Raw genomic sequence first — 2,286 nt, forward strand, 5'->3', positions numbered from 1 at the left:
CATCCTATAGCCCTGTATTAAATTGTCATTGTCCTGAAGTACATAGGAGAGAAATGAATTCCTATCCTAGACATGCTCTGACAGTAAAATATTTAGCCTCTCTGCCTCCAGTCCTGCTTTATGTGTGTGTTTGATAGTGTAGGAGTGACACCCTTAGTCCCAGCAGCCTGACACATAGAACTAGTCATTACATCTTCTTTGCTTTCCTCTGCTTGGGCTTTCCAACTTGTTCTGTGTGTGTGTGTGCACGATACCCACAGATTTTTACCTTATAGCTCTGTCCCCCTCTGAACATATATACATCTCCGCTGTATATGTGTGTGTGTGTTTTGTATTATGTTTCCCAAAAAGACCTCTTACACCTTGATGTCACATCTGTGTTTGTAGGACTATGTGGGGCTAGAGTGCAGTAACTACGTTGTAATTGTGTACATGAATGTATGTGTGTTTACGTACAGGGTCACAAATATAGACTTTTTTTTCTCATTAACACCCTGTAATATATAATTTTATATTGCATTATTTGATGATAAAATATACTATTTTACATCTATATAGATTTATACACCTTAATATTAGGATTACCTATTTATTTATATGCATGCTTAATGGATAGTGCATATGATTTATATGCTATATACTGTTTATTTTCTCACTAATCAATGGTGGAAATGTTTTGCTTTGTTTTAATTTTTTTTTTTTTTTTTAAAGGCATTTCCCCCAGACAACTGATAAATTCTTTTATCTTTATCTTAGGGAAATGGTATATGTACACAGACATGCTGTTAATGTGAGGACGAACACTTTTTCAGAAAATAAAACCTTACCTTCATGGTAGGAATGTATATTTTTTCCCTTTTTTTCTGTATGTAATGCCTTTTCTAATTTCATGTGTTTAGTTTTTTTTTGTGTTTTAAATTTTTCCATTGTTAATATAATTATTATTTCAATAACCACCACCACTATTATTAACAATACTGCTATTCTTTGGCAAGGTAACACTATATTTCATTGCATACTCATTGTTTTACTTATATGCCTCAGTATATTTTGACTTCATGTATCATGTTTCATTCAATAAAATTATATAAATAAAACATGTATTTCTAGCCACTTAGAGATAGCATTATTTATTTATATTTTTACAAAACCTTAATTTTTGTAAACAGTCACATTTTTGTATCATTTAAAGACATGTAGATTCCATGACACATTTATGTTCTCAGTGAATGCCAAATATTTTTATATATATTTATATAAACCTTAAGGTATTTAGCTACTGCTATTATGTATGGTCAGTGCCTTGCTGACAACAATGCTTGTATCTCTGCCATAATGTACTGGCATAGTCTATAACCTAAGATAACCGGGGCATTATGCTGTGTTTGGTACAGCACACTGCCCATTACACAGTAGTTACGTACTGTAGTAGAAAACACGGTTATAGCATTTTTTTTTATTTTTTTTATTAATCCGAACATTATTTACATTTATATTCCCTAATGTTATATAGACAAAGTACATTTGCATAGAACGCTTTTGAAAATGTACAAGGAACATACACTTAGATTATTATTATTATTATTTTGCATGTATGCATATGTTAGTGTCTGCTTGCATTATTCAACTTTTGTGATATCTATCTGAGCTTTGCTATTTGATCATTATTGGTAATCCTGTTTTCTTTTATTTTAATTTATTGCTGCTCTTTTCCCAGTTTACTTTTGAGTAAATACAGTTATCAAAGAAAGGTGTATATTACATGGGAAGAATGCCCAGTCCATGTAACACATTGAGTTAGTATGTTGGGCTTTTATTAAATAGAGATTTTTTTCCCCCAAATCAAATAAGCCTTGTATACTGTAATAGTAGGGTCAGGCAGGTGGGAAGTTTGTTTTTTCTCCGAGCTATGTGTTTCAGAGGCAATTTAAAGAGTTCACTCATTTAGTATAACTAATGCCTTTGTGTGGTTTTTTTTTTTTTAAAAAAAAGACAGCGAATCATTTGAATTTAAAATAAAAATAAAGACTTTTCCAGTAATTTTTCCAATCTGTGTTAGTTTATTTTGGACGAAACTAGAATGCTTTTAGTAACCTGTATGCAAACGAGTTATCATATTATAGCTTTCATTCGAGTACTGTGAATCAGTTTGGATCACATCTACTTTCTTGATGGGTCAGAGGTTGCCAACTATGGGCATAGTGTCTTAGGGAGCAGCACTGGCATCAGGGTAAAACCTGAGATGGTTGAGTCAAGGAGATTCAATCAACATAGTAAAAAAGGGGG

General features: G+C 32.1%; 1 protein-coding gene across 4 annotated transcripts in view; it reads left to right on the forward strand.

Annotated features, from left to right (window-relative positions):
- ESRRG (estrogen related receptor gamma) overlaps positions 1-2,286 on the forward strand; it is a 205,054-nt gene that overhangs the window by 4,701 nt on the left and 198,067 nt on the right. For 3 of the 4 annotated variants that reach the window (XM_018555713.1, XM_018555636.1, XM_018555788.1), the window contains exon 2: positions 757-834. The exons of the other annotated variant lie outside the window; for it this stretch is intronic. In XM_018555713.1, coding sequence (XP_018411215.1) covers positions 757-834 — 78 coding nt within the window. The remainder of the gene's footprint in view (positions 1-756; positions 835-2,286) is intronic. 4 annotated transcript variants of the gene reach the window in all.

This window comes from Nanorana parkeri, unplaced genomic scaffold (genome assembly GCF_000935625.1).
Source record: "Nanorana parkeri isolate BGI_ZX_2015 unplaced genomic scaffold, ASM93562v1 scaffold1, whole genome shotgun sequence".
NCBI classification, from domain to species: Eukaryota; Metazoa; Chordata; class Amphibia; order Anura; family Dicroglossidae; genus Nanorana; species Nanorana parkeri.